At 45.3% G+C, this 19,916-nt stretch overlaps 1 protein-coding gene across 5 annotated transcripts in view; it reads left to right on the top strand.

Moving 5' to 3' along the window:
• LOC112245029 (phospholipid-transporting ATPase ABCA1) overlaps window positions 1–19,916 on the top strand; it is a 42,335-nt gene that overhangs the window by 11,211 nt on the left and 11,208 nt on the right. For 2 of the 5 annotated variants that reach the window (XM_042312023.1, XM_042312024.1), the window contains 25 exons: window positions 1,109–1,230; window positions 3,371–3,562; window positions 4,968–5,057; window positions 9,157–9,403; window positions 9,707–9,846; window positions 10,086–10,202; window positions 11,518–11,712; window positions 12,896–13,104; window positions 13,355–13,531; window positions 13,907–14,129; window positions 14,242–14,463; window positions 14,683–14,887; window positions 15,111–15,218; window positions 15,344–15,518; window positions 15,896–16,027; window positions 16,234–16,373; window positions 16,484–16,621; window positions 16,783–17,054; window positions 17,340–17,412; window positions 17,625–17,827; window positions 17,992–18,049; window positions 18,160–18,276; window positions 18,678–18,826; window positions 19,105–19,229; window positions 19,509–19,595. In XM_042312023.1, coding sequence (XP_042167957.1) covers window positions 1,109–1,230; window positions 3,371–3,562; window positions 4,968–5,057; window positions 9,157–9,403; window positions 9,707–9,846; window positions 10,086–10,202; window positions 11,518–11,712; window positions 12,896–13,104; window positions 13,355–13,531; window positions 13,907–14,129; window positions 14,242–14,463; window positions 14,683–14,887; window positions 15,111–15,218; window positions 15,344–15,518; window positions 15,896–16,027; window positions 16,234–16,373; window positions 16,484–16,621; window positions 16,783–17,054; window positions 17,340–17,412; window positions 17,625–17,827; window positions 17,992–18,049; window positions 18,160–18,276; window positions 18,678–18,826; window positions 19,105–19,229; window positions 19,509–19,595 — 3,916 coding nt within the window. The remainder of the gene's footprint in view (window positions 1–1,108; window positions 1,231–3,370; window positions 3,563–4,967; window positions 5,058–9,156; window positions 9,404–9,706; window positions 9,847–10,085; window positions 10,203–11,517; window positions 11,713–12,895; window positions 13,105–13,354; window positions 13,532–13,906; window positions 14,130–14,241; window positions 14,464–14,682; window positions 14,888–15,110; window positions 15,219–15,343; window positions 15,519–15,895; window positions 16,028–16,233; window positions 16,374–16,483; window positions 16,622–16,782; window positions 17,055–17,339; window positions 17,413–17,624; window positions 17,828–17,991; window positions 18,050–18,159; window positions 18,277–18,677; window positions 18,827–19,104; window positions 19,230–19,508; window positions 19,596–19,916) is intronic. The other 3 variants (XM_042312027.1, XM_042312026.1, XM_042312025.1) reach the window with 3 other exon arrangements.

Genomic DNA, 19,916 nt, shown 5'->3' with positions numbered 1-19,916 from the left:
CTCACTCAGTAGTTAGGGGCCAAGTGCAGACAGACAGTACCTTTAGGGGCTATCCCTCTGGTCTTTCATGGCAGTACTCTCACTCAGTACTGTTGCTAAGGCACATCTCCAGTCTCTTGTTTCCTGAAGTCAGGATGATTAGAGCTCATGACCACTCCTTGGTTATTTGCTCTGGGGTCGTCTCTATGCACTGGAGTGGTCTCTATGCTGTGGGGACGTCTCTTCAACACGTACCACGTCCCCCCTGACCTGCTCCCAGGAGCCTCTGGGGCAGCTAAGTGTTTCCTGTCTAGTTTGTGTTACCAGTTGAGTTTTACCTGGAACCCAAAAGGGTTCTCCTACAGGGACAGACAAAGTTGTAGGTATAAGTTTTCTTCAAATAGTACAGGGTTAGGAATAGGGTTAGGGTTGACCAAGAAAAACTCCTTGGCCCTAGTTATGGGTGAAACTACCTTCTAGTACACCCCCCCCCCCTCCAAGGGGTAATTTTGCTACTTTACCATGTATCCGGTAGCTACTCTTGTCACTGTGCTAACTGACGCAACACAAACACAGAGACGTTAATGTTTAAGTAAGGAGATTACAAATTCAAGCTGGGCAGGGAGGGACGGAACAGAGTGAAAAGTGAGGAGCCCAGAACTCTAGCTCAGTATTTGGGCCGAAGTGGAACGCCCTAGAGTAACCCCGGCTACGGAGTGCGAAGCAGCAGAGTGCTGAGCTGACTTCAACTGTTTTTTAAGCGGAGATGACTTCTCTGGAATGTTCTGACCCAGTGAACACAATAGCCCTCAGGGTAAACTGGGTCCATGATATCTCTCCCCTCACTGTATCACTCCATTCTGTCCATTCTGCCAGTATATTAGTATAATATATCTACAATACCATATTATTGAGAACTTTAGAGCTTTCACCCAAAGAACACTGTGTATTTGGAGTTCCCCCAGATAGTAGACTATCATTTCTTTATTCAAGACGATGAGTTTCGATGCTAAATCACAAGTGTATCCATAAGAACACATTTCTGTCTTTTAAATAGATCCGTTTCTAAGTATGCAGCGCGGCGTTCCTAGTCAGTCTGTTGAATGTGCATCCCATCATCCCATTCCAGGTTTCAAGCTGAAGGACTTTCTCCGCGATAAGGAGACCTTGTCGTCGTTCCTGCATCGCAACGCCTCCCTATCCCATCACGCCATCCAGCAGATTGTGGAGGCTGACCTCAACCTAGAGAAGGTAAACATATTCACTGTGTGAGGAGAAAAGAGAAGGCTTCTCCTTCTGTTTGTCACCACATCAAGTACCTTTTTAAAGGCAGTCATGCATGCCATGACCTTGGTTTGCTGGCATCTAACACGCTGTAACTATATATATATATATATATATATATATATATATATATATATATATACTGTGAGACGGCTACACTTGTAACGCCCTGTAATGACATCATAAGGGGGGTGGTGTTGCGGAGAGAACCGAGTCTGTGGCTCATATCATCCTCTTTCTCAGGGAAAATAATTCAGCTCAGTTTCAGCACAATTCATCACTGTCTGTAGTTGGAGGGCAGTAGTCACATGATTTAGCTCCGCCTTCCGTCTCTCCTCCATCTTCTGTCTGCCTCAAAGTGAGCATGTGCAGAGAGGGGCTCACTCACACACGGTGGGTCTATTAACTGTATCCCACCCCCCAACCCCTGGGGATGTTTTATTACCCATCAGCCCTCTCTCTCTCTGGCCTTTTTCCACAGATAGTCTGGGAAGGTCCTACAGTACATTGTAGAAATGTTCAGGGGATTTTAGTCCGGTTTTCTGTTGAGATACATTTCTTCTTCTGATATGAATCAATTTGCAATATTTGGTTTGGTAAAGGATTTGGCAGTATTATCCACACACAAAAAAAACATTGATGCCTTTAATACCCATAGGTACCAAGTAGTGCAGTTATCTAACAGTTTGTCTCTGGTTCAAAAGTAACCTGTGATGCTGAGGGTCAAGGTCATTAAGGGAGTCAACTCTTTACTCCTCCACTCCACTCTACAGTTACACAGAAAGAATGTCCTGAAGCTGTCTCAGCCAGGCTATTATCTAGTTCATCCCAGCTTGGATGTGGTAATACAGGACGCACTGTTATTCACCGCAGCAGCTTCCCTCTGCCTCCCTCCCTTCCTCTGCCTCCCTCCCTCAGTCAGCCAGTCTGGACACATGTGCACTGTATGCGCCTCAGACCGGTGGGACCTTCGAGCTATGCCTCCCTAAGTGGGAAAAACAAGTCTCTCCCATGCATGACTGAAAAGCGGCACAATGCACATTTTTCACGTTTAGTTGTTGACCATGTTGTGAGATAGCAATGACCATGTGGAAATGTAGAATCCTAAAATTCGATTTTTTTTTAATGGGTCATTTCGCAAGCAAATACCTTCCTGGAATAGAATTTTTTTTAAACTGGAATTCCAGAGTAGTACTGATAGGTTAGAAATAACATTCCCCAAACATCTTTGTTTGTGTTGAGTCATAGGAACATTTGATAATGCCTCTGGAGCACGTTCTGGTTTTTTTCGCCCTGGCGCTTACACAGCTGATTAAAATAATCAAAGCCTGATGATGTGTTCATTTATTTGAATCAGCTGTGTATTGCTAAGGGAAAAAAACAAAACACGTCACCAGGACTGAGTGTTGGGAAACGCTGCCCTAGAGACAGTAGTACTGTCACGGTCTTCCTCCTCTTCATCTGAAGAGGAGAGGCGAGAAGGATCAGAGGACCAATATGCGGCGTGGTATGTGTTCATAGTGAATTTTAATAAAGAGAACACTGAACACTATACAAAAGAGTAACAAAAAAAAACAATAAACCAAATACGACCGTGAAGCTACAAATGACACCTGTGCTGACACAAGCCACTAACATAGACAATCACCCACAAACAAACAGTGCAACCCAGGCTACCTAAGTATGATTCTCAATCAGAGACAACTAATGACACCTGCCTCTGATTGAGAACCATACTAGGCCGAAACATAGAAATCCCCAAATCATAGAAAATCAAACATAGACTGCCCACCCAACTCACGCCCTGACCATACTAACTAAATACAAAACAAAGGAAATAAAGGTCAGAACGTGACAAGTACTGACAGCAGAGATATGACAACAGCTTTTCTGTGATGATATATGATTCAAAACATCTGTTTCTAATTCCTGTTTCTGTTTCTAATATTTGCATAAATCATTCCTGACTAGGCATTCATTGTGAAAGTTGTTACAGTTAAAACACGACATCAGAAATTATCCCCGACATCCTCGCAACACATTTATTTTTTTGTTTCTCGACTGCGAGAACTTGATCCCTGAAATACAATTTCATATTATCTACCAGGTCCTGATTGGAGGTTTCGGCGTCCATCTTAGAGATATGTGTAACACCACTTCTCTGGAGGAGTTTGTGACTATCTCCGACAAGAATGTGTCACGGCTCACTCAAGACATCATTTGCAAGGCCTCCCCTGATTGGCTGAACAAGGCCCAGGACCACTTCCTGTCCAACCTGGACTTCCTAAAGCCCATACGGGTAAGAAACACTTAAAATACTAACACTTTTTAAAACTTAACACCGAACACTAACACTGGGGGCTTTAACACTGAACATTTTAACACTGAACACTTTAACACTGGGGGCTTTAACACTGAACGCCTAATAACACAATTCCATAGTCCTAGCAAATCTTCATTTGTTCAATGAATGTATTATTACACTATTGGTCAGTCAGACAAACTGAATAAGCTATTCCCTTTGCACTCACTTTCACACAAAGCACACATTATGGCGGGATAATTTAGCCTGCTGACACCAAGCCTTCCTTCTTCTGATAAAGAGAACATCATGTTCCCTGGCATGATTACTAGTTAGGTCAGGAATTATCAAACCATATTTCTGTACAAGATCTAGAAATCCTGTTCCTGTCACAAAACATTAGCTTGACAATGAACGCGTCCCTTTGTCTCTTTCTCGTAATGGGAGTTGGAGAGGCCGTGAACCCTGTTGTGGCAGATGTCTGAATATAGACTTTTGACACACACACACACACACACACACATAGAAAAATACAGTGTGTTAATTTCAACAATAATAGGACTCAGTGAATAGAATCACTGTACACTTCAGATAACCATCACACTTGGATGCAAATAGAGGAGTGATCCATTTTAGCTGACCCAGTTGCGTTGGCTCAGTCAGAACTCTCAGTCCGGTTGTTGGGACAAGCTATTGGAAGGTGCCAAAGTGTACAGAACAGCCTGCCAATATAAATGCTGTCGCAATGGTCAACTAACACAGGAGAAAATGTTGTAAATATTTGTTGAAATATCATACTGCTGAATCAGCCGTAATTTCAAACCGGTGTTATGGTGATACTATTTGTTCTGAAAAAGACCAATAGGTTTCCCTCCCTAACAAAACAGATCCGGGATATTAGACTAGGGTTTGAATAAATACCCCATGTTCTGAATACAGTATAAAGTAACCGACCGCTCTTGAGTACTGATATAGGCCCTGATCCAATATCCACATCCTACAACTACACATAAAATGAAGCCTTGCATTAGGCTTGTGTTCTAAGTGGTACACTAATATGGACAATGGAACGCAGCAATATTGGACCTATAAGGAAAGCTGACCCCAGACCTGTACTCAGTGGCTCAGGTGTGTCTGAAATGGCACTCTTTTCCCTATGTAGTGCAATATATAAGGAATCCGGTTCCATTTCAGACGCACCTTAGCCACTAAGTACAGGTCTGGGGTCAGCTGTGAGAGTGCAGCAGCTCACATTTCAGAGGCCCTCTTCTGACAGTCAATAACAGATGAGGTTGAACAGGAACCCCTCTCTGAAGTGTCCCTGGAGAGTGTTTGTTCTCATGTCTTTTGTCCCCCCTCCCCCTCTCTCCCCTTTCTCCCTCCTCCTCCTCACCCACAACAGAAGGACGTGAAGTCCGACCCTGAGGTCGTCCAGAAGGTATCCGCGGCAACCGACGGTCTGCTAGAGAGCTTGGGAGCGCTGGCTGTAGAGGTAGGTGCTGTCTGTCAGGCACAAACACACACACACACACACACACACACACACACACACACACACACACACACACACACACACACATGTATGTTTCGACGTACATTTCTGGGTCTGCATCTGTTTTGGATAGTCTTAAACAACCCTTGAATCAACCTGCCTTATCCGTGAACTCATTTGAATGTAGGCCGAAAACAACCACAAAGATAGCCATCAGTTGTAGCAGTGGTCTGACAAAAACAGGTCCTCCCGCTGCACATCTCTGGACTGCAATGTGCGAACAAAACCCATCTGTCCCCTCAATAATAAACAAGCTAGATTGGTGCTCTGGCCCTCACAAAATGGCCACCTCAAATGGCTGTAACCCTGCAATTTTGTACACAAGGTTAGTCTTTCGCAACAAATCGACTGTTTAGTGTCAGCAGTCCAGTTGGTACCAGTCCAGGTCAGGACATGGCCAAACTGTAACGCTATCCCTCTGTGGCATCTGCACTGTCAACATAGCTAACTGCCCCCAACATATCAGACCCAGTTCTGGAGTAACCAAATCTGTGCTAGCTACAATAGAAATGTCCACTATGGGGGCCTCCCGAGTGGCGCATTGGTCTAAGGCACTGCATTGCAGTGCTTGAGGCGTCACTAAAGATCCTGGTTCAATCCCGGGCTGTGTCGCAGCCGGGCCACGCCCGGGAGACCCATGAGGCGACGCACCATTGGCCCAGCGTTGTCCGGGTTAGGGGAGGGTTTGGCCAGCCGGGATTTCCTTTTCCCACCGCACTCTAGCGACTCCTTGTGGCGGGCCGGGCGCAGTGCACGCTGACACTGTCGCCAGTTGTACGGTGTTTTCTCCGACTTATTGGCGCGGGTGGCTTCCGGGGTTAGGCGAGCAGTGTGTCTAGAAGCAGTGCGGCTTGGTTGGGTTGTGTTTCGGAGGACGCACGGCTCTCGCACTTCGACTCTCCAGAGTCAGTACGGGAGTTGCAGCGATGGGACAAGACTGTACGTACCAATCGGGGAGACAAAGGGGTAAAAAGTACAAAGACATAAAAGTACAAAAATAAAAGTAATGTCCAATACAGTACATGGCTGGGAAACGCTGAGAGACTTAGCAGGATGTACTAGGGGAAAAAGACTACAATAGATCACCTTGTCACGAGACTCTCAACTCCCTGTCCTCCCCCCTTCTCTCCTCCTTCCACCTCCGCCCTCTCTCCCTACCACCTCCCCTCTCTCCAGCCACAGCACTGCTGAGTTGGCGGAACATAAGGAAGCCGTCAGCTGTGGGAAAGAGAGGTCGTTCCCACTGATGTGTTGAGCATACGCTCTCTGGCAGAACTGTATGTCTCTGTATATCCACCTGGCATACTGTATGTGTCATCAGAGGAAATCCATGGACAAAGATATGTCCCTTAAACAAATGATGGAATGATCCCCTCCCTACTCAAGTCAAACAAGCAGCAATGTTACAAGACAAGAGAAGCTCCCGGTATGAATGCCTCAAAAACAGAAAAAGACACCTTTTTCCACCTTTAGTTAACCTCAACCACAGCTTTTTGCCGTTAGCTGCTTTTGTACCCTGGTGTGAGAGGGAAGACGTTTAGTTAGTCTCGTAGCTAACTGACCTGCCTTGGCACGGAGACATAAACTCTAGTAACCTCTCTTCAGGCTGGAGGCACGAGGTGTTGGAACAGACGCAGCCTTCCTCAAATGACTCGGCCTGTTTGCGTGCTATATGTCTGGCCCGCGGGGCATGAGGCAGACAGACAGGCACAGACAGAAAGGTGGTGGAGAGGAGAAAAAACCTTCTCTTCCTCTCGTCCTCCCACTGGCTGCCCTGTTCTATCTTTGTGTGTTTTTGGACGGTGAGGAAGCATGTGACTTGCTGAGGCGGCTCCCGAAATCAGCTGCAACCACAGAACACTGAGGGCGGATCTCAGAGGTTTGCTGGAATTTCTTTGTCTTTGTTATGAGAAACTTGACTGTAAATGATTACACCATTCTAAAGGATTACACCATTCTAAATGATTACACCATTCTAAAGGATGACACCATTCTAAATGATTACACCATTCTAAAGGATGACACCATTCTAAACGATGACACCATTCTAAAGGATGACACCATTCTAAAGGATTACACCATTCTAAAGGATGACACCATTCTAAAGGATTACACCATTCTAAACGATGACACCATTCTAAAGGATTACACCATTCTAAATGATTACACCATTCTAAACCATGACACCATTCTAAAGGATTACACCATTCTAAATGATTACACCATTCTAAACGATTACACCATTCTAAAGGATTACACCATTCTAAATGATTACACCATTCTAAAGGATTACACCATTCTAAACAATGACAACATTCTAAATGATTACACCATTCTAAAGGATTACACCATTCTAAACAATGACAACATTCTAAATGATTACACCATTCTAAACGATGACAACTTTCTAAATGATGACAATCATTCTAAACGATTACACCATTCTAAACGATGACACCATTCTAAACGATGACACCATTCTAAACGACGACACCATTCTAAACGATGACAGCATTCTAAACGATGACAGCATTCTAAACGATGACAGCATTCTAAACGATGACACCATTCTAAACGATGACACCATTCTAAACGACGACACCATTCTAAACGATGACAACATTCTAAACGCTAAGAACGTGCTGTCATCTTTGTCAAAAAGGGGGCAGCTCTAGGAAAACTAGGGTTGTTAATTCAAGGGTCGGTGTCAATGAAGATATGTTACGTGTCGGAGGGTCTGAAGTTGTCTCCTTGTGGAAGAAAACTACTGGAACCGTGCAAGAATATCCAGTCTGTTGCATTTCATCGCGTATCACAAGATATTATACAACAAGGTTAGGTAATAAAACCAATATATATTTCCTAGTTCCAGAAAGATGCTGAGTTGGGTTATAATTACTGACCTACTTGTTCTATTCTCCGTTTTAAATGACTAAGGACCTTGTTATGCATCGGTGCCTTCATTTTAGCTCCGTCCACCGTCTTCAAAGTGTTTTTCTAAGATAACCAGCCACTTGTGCGGTGAGTCCACTGTGGCTCCTTTCTTAGGTTACTCTCTGCCATTTTTCTTTTTCTCCATTGTGCAAACACTGATACACACGCACAGGGCCTGTCTCACTCTCAAGCACACAGGTCGGCCTGGTTTTCGTAACGTTACATTACACACCTACAGGCCCAGATTAGCTAAATAGACTCAATAAAAAGGGGGGAATCATGCTCTCCCAGACGTTTGGTTGGTGCATAAATCCTGGGAATTCAGATAAGCAAAAATGTGTGATGGGTCCACACAACAACAACAACAACAACAAAAAGTTATACTCTCATAGAAGTTTTTTAGGGTCTTAAATGTTTGTGGATTGTCAGCATTTCTGACCTAGAGTGCACAGTGAACCCATTGCTATTCTAATTTATTACCGGACACAGAAGTCTCACAAGTAGTGAGGACTTGAGGAGAATAAGGATTTGAGTATTCAAAATGTTTTTAAAAAATCCTTTATTGAAAATATGGGAGGGAGGGGGGGGTTGCACAATAGATCACACAAGCCACATGTTTTCAACATTTTCAGGCTACCGTGTCATTTTGAGTGAGTGCGACAAGATGTATTTGTCCCAGGCTGTTAGGCAGGCAGTTAGGACAAGTGTTTTTCACCTGAAGTCTAACAAAGTCTGTTTCCCAAATGGCACCCTATTCCCTATATAGTGCACTACTTTTGACCAGGGCCCATTGCAGCCAAAGGCTCCTACCTGGAATAGCTTTCATTAACTCTCTGAACTCACACAGTACATCAGTTCGAGAACATGTCTCAACATGTCTTTGGCACATGGTGTAATCATGTGTTGACTTGACACATATTACTGTACTCTGAAAATACTTTAATTTACACATACACAAAACACAATACACAAATACAAGAGTAAACATTCCAATAAATCGGTACCAGACAAAAGCATCAAATAAAAATCAAAAACTCAATAATACGATTCATAAGATGCATTCTATGGTGTCTTAAACGTACACACCCCACTCCTCTTCCCCCAGCTGGCCAGTATGAAGAGTTGGAAGGAGATGCGTAACGAGATCCATTACCTGACGGTCAACGCCACGGGCTCCCCCAGCCACATGTACCAGGCCGTGTCCCGTATCGTCTGTGGCCACCCCGAGGGCGGCGGACTGAAGATCAAGTCGCTCAACTGGTACGAGGACAACAACTACAAGGCCCTGTTCGGTAACCACGGCGGCAACGGCAGTGACGACCAACCCGTGTCCGCCTATGACAACACCTCAAGTGAGTCCTTGGTCAACTCCCTGATCTGAACTACTGATATCAAACGTGGATCAATTTGTTTGTAATTTTATAGTAGAAAAGGGGAGTCTCCATGCACATCAATCAGATGCAAATTCTGTTTTGTAATTTTTGTAAAACTTTTAACAGCTGGGGGGGTACAGGATGTATGGACACCAGTGTATTCCTTCCTGGTGTTATGACAGAGATAGCCACAGTAACCCTCTTCAAAGTGTATAGGCTACGGAACACTCCGCCTACGGTGGTGTGATACTAACCTGTGTCCGTCTGTCCTCTGCCCCTCAGCTCCGTACTGTAACAGCATGATGAGGAGTCTGGAAGCCAGCCCCGTCTCCAGGATGATCTGGAGGGCCCTGAAGCCTCTCCTCATGGGAAAGATCCTCTACACCCCCGACACTCCTGCCACACAGAGGATCATACACGAGGTGAGAGACTCTAACGGAAGGAACACCAAAGGAACCTACATATAAATGTTTCTCCGCTAACTCGGCATCGAGGACAAGGCAGCCATTTTAACCATCTCTCTCCGTTCTCTCTCCGTTCTCTCTTGCTCTCCTATAACCCTCTCTGATCTCTTTCGCGACTCGCTCTTTCTCCCCTCTTTCTCCCTCATATCAACTTTTCTCTCTTTCTCTCCAATCTCCCCCCCCCCCCACCTCCCCAGATGAACAAGACGTTCCAGGAGCTGGGTATCCTGAGGGACCTGGGTGGGATGTGGGAGGAGATGAGGCCTAAAGTCTGGACCTTCATGGAGAGCAGTGATGAGATGCACCTGGTTCGGGTGAGTTTCTACTCTCTCATCTGATCTCATGGTATTCACAGTTGTAACTACAGTATACAGTAGCTACAGATCGGTTGTCATGATACCAACCATATCGGGCACTTTAGAAGAACACAGAAAACAGAGAACAAGATAAGGTTCCACGCATAGGTTTGGTGTCAATAGGGTTTGAGTCTGCTACTGTTATCATGGTTCCTATTAGCCTAAAAGAAGGCCGTTGGGGAAGATCTTTTACATTGACGTTTGAGTCATTTAGCAGACTGTCTTATCCAAAGCCACTTACAGTTAGTGCATTCATCTTAAGATAGCTAGGTGGGATGACCACATATCACAGTCATGGTAAGTACATTTTTCCTCAATAAAGTCAGCAAAGTCAGAGCTAGGAAGGTGGGGAAAGTATTTGAAGTGAAAGAACCCCCAGACAGTCCAAGCAATATATAATTTGCTGTGTGGTTTCTAATTATTTATGGACAAGATGTTGTTAAAGATTTCGATCACCGTAACTAACGTGGTCTATGGTGTCCCTTACGGAAACAAAATTACGGTCAGAGTGCAGTATAACTGCAGTATGCTGCAAATACTGTGTCCAAAATAAAAATAAATGTTTACTACAGTAATTTTGCAGTGCAGTATATTCTGCAATTACGGTGTCCAAAATACCACAGCCGACTGCAGTTACTGCACTTTTACTGCAGTTTCAAAACTGTAATATTTTTTTGTAAGGGGTTAGAAAAGAGGGGACATTGTTTTCAGTGTACACACAGCAGGTTTATCGTTTTGAGAATCTGACATGCAGTTGAAAGGAAAGGGACAATCAACGATGAAATGACATGATTTGATTCATGTTAATTTAAGGTAACCGTAGGTGATAGGATCTTTACATTTCTTACGGAGGTAACCACCTAACATGGCTCCTCCTCGTGCTATGAGAAAGGCCATGGTCCTACCAGTCATGTATATCACCAGTCCAATACTGCCACACAGTGGTCGAAAATATATGACAAAAATGAACTCCATTTTCTCCATTTTCTCCAGCTAATGTTGCCATTAACCACAATAGCTTGTAATTGAATTATCATTACATAATACTTTGTGGTGTGAGTGCTATTGATAGGAGACACCTGATAATAGATACAGGCTAATGGATACGATGGATGAACGATTTGAAGGAAACAAAATACAAACAGACCATTTATTGCCTTTGAACTGGTGGAAATGCTTATGAGAGAGCTCCACACTACACAAACAACTACAGCCAGCCAACACGACGTCTATACCTGAATCTATATCCGTCTGTTACCTTATTCCTGTTTAGACGCTGCTTCAGAACAACGCCAGCGCCCGCTTCTTTAACGACCGCCTGGCTGGCACAGAGTGGAAGGCGGAGGACGTGGCCCGCTTCCTGACCAAGACTGCCGAGGACAAACGTCCCGCCGGCTCGGCCTACACCTGGAGAGAAGTGTTCAACGAGACCGACGACGCTATCAAGACCATCTCCCGCTTTATGGAGGTGCGTGTGAGCGCCGTTCTCAAGGGCATTTACACACTTAGATGACACTAATAAGCTCATTTACAGACCGTAGGTGGAATTGGCCCCATTCTATAGTCTACACTCCTATCTAATTCTGTCAGCTCAGTTCAAGGTAAAGGACGTAAGGTAACGAATAAGCCCGTGGTTGGTTTCTGTTGACACTGAACACCAATCGATCGTGGTAATTCTAAGCCTTGGGCTTCCCTGTGAACATCACAGTTACCATGCCTTTGCAAATCATATCAATTCAATACAGTTTAAGACTTTGGGTCCGTTTGTCAGTGTCTTACGTAACCCTGCCTTCTGTAGCTGAATGCCGATCCATTGGAATGGCTCCAATGAAAGGGTAACTGTTGTTGCCATGCCGGGTTAAACGCTATTAGACAACCGAATGATTTTCCAATCCAGATCATCATACATGACACATACTGTACGGGTTGAAAATAGTTTAGGGTGACCATATAGGCCTTGGCTTGGTGACTCTGGTCCCTTCAAAGTATATGAGTACCAAAAAGCTGGAGCCCAAAACCTTTAAGAGTCATGCTGAATAGCTTATGCTTTTTGTAAGGGTATTTGCGGCTCCTATAACGCAATCAGGATTTTTCGGTATTAGTGCAGCTTATTACTTTAACACATTTCCTCCGGCAACGCTGTACGCTGCGAGTCGGGACGCAAGTTCAGGGAGTGTATACACGTAATAAATAAATGAACAAAACAAGGAACACGAACAGCGCGCCGACATGACACAGGAACAATGACGACTGGGGATGAAACCCGAAAAGGGAGTGACTGATAAAGGGCAGGTAATCAAGGAGGTGATGGAGTCCAGGTGAGTGTCATGATGCGCAGAACGCTGGTGACAGGAGTGCGCCATAACTAGCAGCCTGGTGACCCAGAGGCCGGAGAGGGAGCACACGTGACACTTTCTTGTAAATAAGGCCAATGGCCATTTAAATAAGCTTTTCAATGTGCATTTGTCAAAATGAGAAACTCATTGGAAATTGTAATTCATTTGTACAAGTCATTTGAAATAAAGTGAGTAATTATTAGCCTGACAACTCTTCTCGTATCCCTCCGCAGTGCGTTATAAGCCTGACAACCCTTCTCATATCCCTCCACAGTGTGTTAAAAGCCTGATAACCCTTCTTGTAATCCTCCACAGTGTGTGAACCTGGATAAACTAGAGCCAGTGGCCAATGAGGAAAGACTGGTCAACAAATCCATGGGTCTCCTAGACAACCAGAAGTTCTGGGCTGGGATAGTGTTCCCGGACATCGCCCGTAGCAACAGTTCTGACCTGCCGGGTAACGTCAACTACAAGATCCGCATGGACATCGACAATGTGGAGCGCACCAACAAGATCAAGGACGGGTAAGATCCATTTCATAAAAATGTTTACCGCGACAACTCTGGCTGGCCAAATCAAATTGTCTCGCAGGTTGTATTTGGCCCGTGGGCCGCCTGTTGCCAACCCCTGCTGTAGACTCTAATGTATTTTATGCTTTTAGTTATTCTAGTCACTGAAAGAGTCCAGTATGTTGTAATAAGGTAGTAGAAGCCAATCGTGAACATAGAGTATATGAACACGTCTTCCTAACCTTCTACCCTGGTCTCTCTGTAGTTACTGGGACCCTGGTCCCCGGGCCGACCCCTTTGAGGACCTGCGCTACATCTGGGGCGGTTTCTCCTACCTGCAGGACGTTATAGAACAGGGCATCGTCAGGGCGGTGACGGGCAGTAAGGAGAAGACGGGAGTCTACATCCAACAGATGCCTTACCCCTGTTACGTGGACGATATGTAAGTAGCCCTGCGGAGACTTGGAGACATGCTGTTGTTCTATAGCCAGGATGAAATATTACAGTGTATATGTGAATAACACAATATCATGTCATGTCGTAGCATAGCATAACACAGCACAGCATAGCATAACACAGCACAGCATAGCATAACACAGCACAGCATAGCATAACACTGCACAGCATAGCATAGCAGAGCACACAAGACGACAAAGCTCGCCCCCCCCCGCAGGGAGTCAAGCTGAGAAGTAGACATTTTTGAGCATAGAGATGAGGCTACAAGCTTCGGTTAGTTGTTAACACTGCATGCGAAAGTACGCTGTATCTTTAATCATTTTCAGAGTTTCGGGATTTCTCTGTGCTCCCTCCTCTCCAGGTTCCTGCGGGTGATGAGTCGCTCCATGCCTCTCTTCATGACCCTGGCCTGGATGTACTCTGTGGCCCTCATCATCAAGGGCGTGGTCTATGAGAAGGAGGCGCGGCTCAAAGAGACCATGAGGATCATGGGATTGGACAACGGCATCCTGTGGCTCAGCTGGTTCATCAGCAGCCTCATCCCCCTGCTCATCTCCGCCTCGCTGCTGGTGGTCATACTCAAGGTGTGTGTGGAAGCAGGCACACACACACACACGCACAGAACCCTTACGCGATCACATACACACACAATTCACCATGTTTTACAATCTCATCCATCTCCTCTGGTCCAATCAGATGGGGAACCTGCTTCCCTACAGCGACCCTTGCGTGGTCTTCCTGTTCCTGGCTTCCTTTGCTGTGGTAACCATCATGCAGTGCTTCCTGATCAGTACCATCTTCTCCCGTGCCAACCTGGCGGCGGCCTGCGGAGGAATCATCTACTTCACCCTCTACCTGCCCTACGTCCTCTGTGTGGCCTGGCAGGACTACGTGGGCTTCGGGGCTAAAGTCATTGTGGTGAGTTCAGATCGCTAATACACTCTTTTGTTGTCGTGGTAATGTTGGAATGGGGATTGTAATGGAGGTGGCTTTGTGAAACCCTCTCACGTGATGACGAGTTACCTTGCCCGAGACCTGAAGACTGTTCGAATCTACCTTGTCACTTTTCTGTTTGTTCTTTGTCATAAACATAGTCCTCTTTTCTAACTTGTGTTCTATTCTCCCATCTTTCTCCAGAGCCTGTTGTCCCCAGTGGCGTTTGGGTTCGGCTGTGAGTACTTTGCCCTGTTTGAGGAGCAGGGAGTGGGAATCCAGTGGTCCAACCTGTTGTCCAGCCCCTTGGAGGAGGATAGCTACTCCCTCACCACCTCCATCTGCCTCATGCTGTTTGACTCCTTCCTCTACGGGGTCATGACCTGGTACATCGAGGCTGTCTTCCCTGGTAAGCAGCAGCCAGAGGAAGTCATGTCTTTTGATGAACCTGTATTGTTTCTGAATGTGTTCCCAAGCATACCTACACACGTTTTCTTATGTCTACCAAAGGTATTAGGCAAATAAATTAGACCAGAAAAAGAAATATCATATTATAAAATGTCATTTTATATTGTACATAAAGGAGTGTGTATTTGTACTCATCATGTATGATGCCTGGTACTCCCCTTTAGGCCAGTATGGGATCCCCAGACCCTGGTACTTCCCCTTCACCAAGTCCTACTGGTGTGGAGAGAAACAAGGGAAGAATATACAAGAAAGAAAGGAAGGAAACGCAGAAGGTAGATTTAAAAAAGAAAATCTGCTTACTGCTCTTTTTTAAAAATGGATTTAACACTTTTTTTTTCATTGGCTGATTTTGATTTGAGATATTTCAGATGCTAATTGTGTCTGGTTTCGTCCTCAGCTGTGTGCATCGAAGAGGAGCCGTCTCACATCGAGCCTGGTGTTTACATCAAGAACCTAGTGAAGGTATATAGCCATGGCAACAAGCTGGCTGTGGACGGGTTGACCCTGGGTTTCTACGAGGGGCAGATCACCTCCTTCCTGGGGCACAACGGAGCCGGCAAGACCACCACCATGTAAGGCCTAGGATCAAAGAGCGTAATCTTGGAGGGCGTTTCTTTAAAACCTGCATCCAATCCCCTCGATCCCTTACATAACTAGACCAATCATATGCCTCAATGTGCCACGGGTCACAGAGCTGTGGCAGGACGGCTTATGGGGTTTATACACCTTTTATCAATCTAGACATTTTAAACAGCTGAAATGAATTTGTGTGTAAGGGCAATCTTTTGTTTGGATCGTTATTAACGTCGGGACAGATACAAATAAAACATATTGACACGTTGAAAATACAACAGTCCGATGCAATATGAGTACATCGGAAATGTGTGAAACTAAACTGTGTTGAGTATAAATTGTGTTAATTGACAGGTATGGCTGTGTGTTCTGATAGGTCCATCCTGACGGGTCTGTTCCCGCCCACCTCTGGCACCGCCTACATCCTGGGCAAGGACATCCGCTCGGAGCTCAGCGCCATCCGACAGAACCTGGGCGTCTGCCCGCAGCACAACGTTCTCTTCAGCATGTAAGTCATCGCTACTCTACCGTGACTTTTACACGTGCTCACTGGGGTTGACCGTTTTAGTCCTTCACTAGTTCAAGTAAAACATAATGACTAGTAGTTTCAAACTCAAGTTAATTTGCATAATACGATTGTAGCTGTTTATGACTGACTGTATCTGTTTCTTGCCCTCGTGTCTTCCTCCTCTTCCTTCTCCTCCTCTGTCCCAGGCTGACGGTGGAGGAGCACATCTGGTTCTATGCCCGTCTGAAGGGTCTGTCTGAGGAGAAGGTGAAGGCTGAGATGGAGCAGATCGTCAACGACATCGGCCTGCCTCACAAACGCCAGTGTCGTAGCAACACGCTGTCCGGTAAGTGGCTCTCCTTCCTGTCGATATAACGACTATATCAGCTGTTGTTAAAAATAGTAGTATTGCTGAGAATAATTGAAGCTGATCGACCCTGTTTGTTTTGGTCTCAGGGGGCATGCAGAGGAAGCTGTCAGTGGCGTTGGCGTTCGTTGGAGGGTCAAAGGTCGTGATCCTGGATGAACCCACTGCTGGTGTCGACCCCTACGCACGCCGGGGCATTTGGGACCTGCTTCTGAAGTATCGTGCAGGTAACAAACTGTACATATACTTTTTACTATTTCCCCTGTGCTGGAGGAGTGAGACTGTCATTATGCAAACAATTGCTCTGAAACAAATGTGTATGGAAAACAGGCAAATGATTGCGTAAATAGGCTAACGGCTAGCTTTATATCCAATCTAATGCCCTCAGGCCGCACCATCATCCTCTCAACTCACCACATGGACGAGGCGGACATCTTGGGCGACCGCATCGCCATCATCTCCCATGGCAAGCTGTGCTGCGTGGGCTCCTCCCTGTTCCTGAAGACCCAGCTGGGGACGGGCTACTACCTGACCCTGGTGAAGAGAGACTTCGACCTGACCCTCAGCTCCTGTAGGAACTCCTCCAGCAGCAGCTCTGTCTCCTACAGCAAGAAGGTGGGCCTCCCTCAGCCGCAACCTCAGGCTCTCACAGTCCTAAAGGTAGATTGAAATACATCCGGGATGAAGGGACGAAAATCCCCCAGATCCCGACACCTCCCGACACATATAAACTGCGGTGCTCACTTTTAAAGGCAGATTTAAAGACATCACAGTTGTGAGAAATGGCAGAAATTGAACTCTTCTCACAGCTAGACTGCCCTGATCTTTAAGTCACATAATAACCAAGTTAATCGCCCTGTGCCAGACAAAGATAAATGCACCTTTTGCTAAAGAGATTTTTTAAAATCTCAGTTAGACTAACCAGTGTTGTTTTTCTCTCTGCAGGGGGACAGTGTTTCTGAGAGCAGCTCTGATGCTGGACTGGGTAGTGAACCTGAGAGTGAAGCCACCACTATTGGTAAGTCAGAAAAATGCCTTACAAACACACCTTGATCCCTACAAAAGGGTCGTTTTATTGTACCCTTTTCAATTTGATCAGAAAGGAACAATAAATGATCATTTAAACCGTTTGGTACTCGTCCTTTTTTGGATAACAATAACATGATGACTATGATGCTGACGATAATGATGCTGACGATAATCCTTTTGATCCTTATCTCCTCCTCGCAGACGTAACCATGATCTCCAATGTGATCTTCAAGCACGTCCCCGCTGCCAGGCTGGTTGAGGACCTGGGCCATGAACTCACCTACGTTCTGCCCTACGAGGCGGCCAAAGGTGGAGCCTTCGTGGAGCTCTTCCACGAGATCGACGACCGCCTGTCTGACCTCGGCATCTCCAGCTACGGCATCTCAGACACCACCCTGGAAGAGGTACGGAAAATAACCAAGCAGTTGGATTTTACACATTTGTTTTTCAAATATTTATATGCTACATTCTTGTAATTGAGTTATTGTGGCAGTTGATTATTTGATGCATGTATGTTGATTTTGGTTCTTTTATTTAAAAAAAAAACATTTATAATACATTTTTGTAGATTTTCCTGAAAGTAGCAGAGGACAGTGGAGTGGATGCTGCTGAACTTCCCAACTCTGGTGAGACATTATCATACTACCCCATTGAAACCCATTTATAGCAAATACTTAATTTCCGTTACTCGTTATTATTCCGTGACTCAACCTCCTCTGTGTCGCCTTTCATTCAGATGGCACCATCCCGGCTCGTAGGCACCGCAGACACGCGTTCGGTGACCACCAGAGCTGCCTGAAACCCTTCACCGAGGACGACGCTTTCGACTTCAATGACTCAGAAGGTGACCCAGGTACCATTTATTACCCATGAACCATCACTTCACTCCTCTCACGTTCCATTGGAACGAAGTGCTCTTCGTTTCGCCGTTAATTCACTAAAAGGATCTCATCTCATTTTAAAGCATCATATTTGTGCATTTTGTCCTTGAACACGGTCGTCACTATTTCCCACAGCCACAAAGTCATAAACCCTGCCTATTTCTACAATTTTCTTCTTAAAATATGATTTTAAACCTAACCCTAACTTTAATCACACAAACACACCTTATGCCTAACCCTAACCTTAAATGAAACATGTTATTCATTTTGACAATATAGCAATATTCACGATATTTCAACTTTGTGGCTGTGGCAACTAGTGGAAATCCTCGAACACTTGAGGCTCATTCCCTTTCTCCTCTTCCTGCCCCAGAATCTCGTGAGACGGACTGGCTGGGAGGCTCGGATGGTAAAGGCTCATATCAGGTCAAAGGCTGGCGTCTGATTAGACAGCAGTTTGTGGCGTTGATATGGAAACGCTTCCTGTATGCCCGGCGCTCCAGGAAAGGCTTCTTCGCTCAGGTAAACTGGACTCATTAGGGCATTACAGATAAAATCAAAGTTGATCAAAGTTGTTAAGTGTTACATTTTAATTCATCATCATTACATGATCTAGCAATGGTGCAGCAGGTACATTGACCTCTCTGCATCTATTGTACTGTGCAAGTTTATACCATATTTTTACTGGCATTGTGGGTAATTGTTTACCTTGGAACCTCCTCATTTGGTAGCGAAGTAGATCTTCAACGTCAAATATCAGTTCCTGTTGTAAACGGAGCCTTGTCCTGTGTTGGTTTCAGATCGTGCTTCCTGCTGTGTTTGTGTGCATCGCCCTCGTCTTCAGTCTCATCGTCCCTCCGTTTGGAAAGTACCCCAGCCTGGAGCTGGAGCCTGGCATGTATGAAGAACAGTTCACCTTCATCAGGTACAACCAACGCTAACTTTATGGAGCGATGTTAGTGCCAACAGAATGTTTATTTTGTTTTCATATATCTTTGAATATGTAGATACTTCTCGCATTCACTCAGTTATTTCAACCGAGGTTAGAAAGCCTGGAAATCAAAGATCAAAAATCAAAGTATAGTGTTTCTTACGTTGAGAAATGATGTTATGTAAACGTATACGATGAAGGTCACCCATTGGGTTGTAAGAAGTAGTGCTGTGTCTGTTTCTGTGACGATGGTACAATATTATCTCGTTGCAGCAACGACGCCCCTGAGGATGCAGACACTAACAAGCTGCTGGGTGCCCTGACAAACTATGATGGCTTTGGTTCACTCTGTAACTCACTGTAAGTCTGACCCCCCTACTAACCAAGTACAGTGAGGCTAAACTACAGTATCGATATTCACTGGTTGTAAAAGAGTTGATAGTTAAATACTTGTCGCTTTGAAGAGTGATTATAACTCTTTCTCTCTTGCTCTCCCCGCATCCTTCCCCTCTCTCTCTCTACCCCCCCCCCTCTCTCTACCTCTCTCTCTCTCTCTCTCTACTCTCTCTCTCTCTACTCTCTCTCTCTCTCTCTCTACCCCTCTCTCTCTCTACCTCTCTCTCTCTCTCTCTCTCTCTCTCTCTCTCTCTCTCTACCCCTCTCTCTACTCTCTCTCTCTCT

This window comes from Oncorhynchus tshawytscha, linkage group LG34 (assembly GCF_018296145.1).
Source record: "Oncorhynchus tshawytscha isolate Ot180627B linkage group LG34, Otsh_v2.0, whole genome shotgun sequence".
Taxonomy (NCBI): Eukaryota; Metazoa; Chordata; class Actinopteri; order Salmoniformes; family Salmonidae; genus Oncorhynchus; species Oncorhynchus tshawytscha.
This window is presented reverse-complemented; position numbering and strand designations above follow the sequence as displayed.